Source organism: Pteropus vampyrus, unplaced genomic scaffold (assembly GCF_000151845.1).
Source record: "Pteropus vampyrus isolate Shadow unplaced genomic scaffold, Pvam_2.0 Scaffold5, whole genome shotgun sequence".
In the NCBI taxonomy this organism is placed as follows: domain Eukaryota; kingdom Metazoa; phylum Chordata; class Mammalia; order Chiroptera; family Pteropodidae; genus Pteropus; species Pteropus vampyrus.
The window spans coordinates 18,418,157-18,420,423 of NW_011888786.1; the positions used below are offsets into that span (position 1 = coordinate 18,418,157).

Genomic DNA, 2,267 nt, shown 5'->3' on the forward strand with positions numbered 1-2,267 from the left:
AAATTCCTACCCTGTCTCCCAGAATGCTGGCATTGTGAAAAATAAGCTGAAGAATGAAAAAAATGATGTCTAATTATTAAGTAGATTCTGGCTCAAGGGAACATCAGAAATTGTTCTTTAAATATTTCAAACATAGACCTGTATCGCCATACCAACAAGAATGTGTTTGACGGCTGCATAATTTCCCTCTTAATTTAAATGCTTTATGTAGAATTATGCACTGAGGGTTTATTTTTAAGATTTTAACATCAAGTGATGAGCGATGACAGCTGTCAAATATTACATCTGTTTCTACTCCCAGTGGTTCCTGCCCCTCCGTCCCGCGCCGGTACACCATGTTAACCCTTTGACTTCGGTGAGCTCATCTAAACAAAATAAAACATCCTCGGTCTCAAAACAGCTAAGTGATGTGCATGTGGAGCTGTTAATGACAAAAGTTGAAGGCCTGAGATAACTTATTTATAAGAAGGGAAAGTTTGTTACATCCTTCTCCCTTATGACCCTAAAGCTTGAACAGGACTCAAACGCTTTAAGGCAGGACCTAAACCGAGGTTCGGGGCAACGCTAAAGAGGAAAACTTAACCGCCGCGCCCCAAAATCAGTTTCATGACTCTCTTTCTTCCTCCCTTCCCCCCAAGAGCGGAAAAAAAGTGAAACTTCCTTGCAGCACCAATCACCCTGCGCACTGGCTACCGCCGAGATCCAGAACCAGCGGTCCAAAAACACGCTGCGCGACCAATGCCCAGTTTATGGTCCCTTCTTCGCTTTGGCTCCCATTCGGAGCCACGCACAGCCGTCCTCCCCCACCCCTCCATACCAGGAGTGCCCCGTCCACACCCAGCCTGCAAACTCTCCAAGCCCCGGAGCCGCAGAGCCTCCGCCTGAGACTCACCATCGCAACCCAAGTCTTAAGGCGCGGGCGGGCAGGGTGGGAATCCGTTACCGGGGCTCGGGATCCATTCGCGCCAACAACTTCTCCCTCCAAGTAGAAGGAGGTGGAGGCAGCGGCGCCTGGTGATGACGTCAAGAAGCGCACAGCTTCCCAGCCCGAGGCGGGAAGTGCGACGTGGGCACCCGTGCGGCGCTGATGCCGGCGGGCCGCAGCCATCGCGAGGAGCGACGGGACCGTGGCCCGCGCTCAGAGTTGCGCCTTCGGCTTTGGGTGGGGGCGCTCTAGTGGAGGTTTCGAGATTGGATTTCTCCGAAAGGCGAGTTAACCAGGTTCCTCCCGGTTTCACATCGCAGGGTGCACTGCTCACAGTAGCTTTCAAATGTTTTTACTTTAGATGTACGTTTTACATCTGTTTAGATATCCATTCTGAAACAAGAGTTTCACCAAACAGTATTTACCCTGATTTTAATATTTGACCCACCGACTTCCCCCGCCCCGCTCCCCCCGCTTCCCTACTTACTATCAAGTGGAGACTCACGTTTTGAAAATGACTAGGCTAAAGGACAATCTTTATGTTGTATAATTTCAGAGCAAAAAACAGACTCATAAAATCAGCTAGTCATCACCACCTACTCTGTTTTACAAATGAAAAATTAGAGGCTCAACAAAGCTAAGGGACTCAGCTTTATTCCAAAACTAAACCAGACTAGGAATCCAGACCTCCAAATTCCCAAACCTGCGCTGCTCAGTTCCTTAAAAAGCAGAGGTGTGTGCGAAACGAAGCCATAAACAAGGTGTATCTTTATAGAAAAACAATGATCTCTAAAGCATTTGGAGTGAAAAGTTTTATATCAAGAGATAAGCGCTAGGATTGTGGAATAGAATGATATTTGCATATAACTTTAAGAGAAAAACATGAGACCCGAAGGAGTTTGGTAGGAAGAGCAATGTTTCCAGCCTCTTCCCTAGACTTTCAATTCAAGTCTTTGATCACTCACTGCTGTAAGGGCTTGCACTGTATAACACCAATATCTCTGCAATGAAAGATAGCAAAGCCTCTGGACTACAACAATGGTTAAGCATGGAGAGCTTGTATTTATTAAAGGCCCACTGTAATCTGTGTCAGCCTTGCAACTATGGACTAGCCTAGTTTAGCTCATTTAATCCCCACCTGACACTAGCTACTGTTACAAAGGAGTAAACTATTACTCATGAACAGGGCCTCATTGTATGGGTCCCTTTGAAGCCAGTGTGCTAGGATTCCCAGCCCCACTACATTCTAGTTGTGTGACCTTGGGCAAGTTACTGTGCCTCAGTTTCCTCATCTGTAAAATATGATTAATAGTACTATCTCCTAGGCTTGTTATGAAATTGT

At 46.5% G+C, this 2,267-nt stretch overlaps 1 protein-coding gene across 1 annotated transcript in view; it reads right to left on the reverse strand.

The window, feature by feature from the left end:
• The window catches only part of RFC1 (replication factor C subunit 1), a 61,031-nt gene extending 59,908 nt beyond the window's left edge, over positions 1 to 1,123 (reverse strand). Inside the window, exon 1 of the mRNA XM_023534408.1 lies at positions 893 to 1,123. Within this exon, the coding sequence (XP_023390176.1) occupies positions 893 to 1,108 (216 nt within the window). The 5' untranslated portion in view covers positions 1,109 to 1,123. The remainder of the gene's footprint in view (positions 1 to 892) is intronic.
• Between the last annotated feature and the right edge of the window lie 1,144 nt (positions 1,124 to 2,267).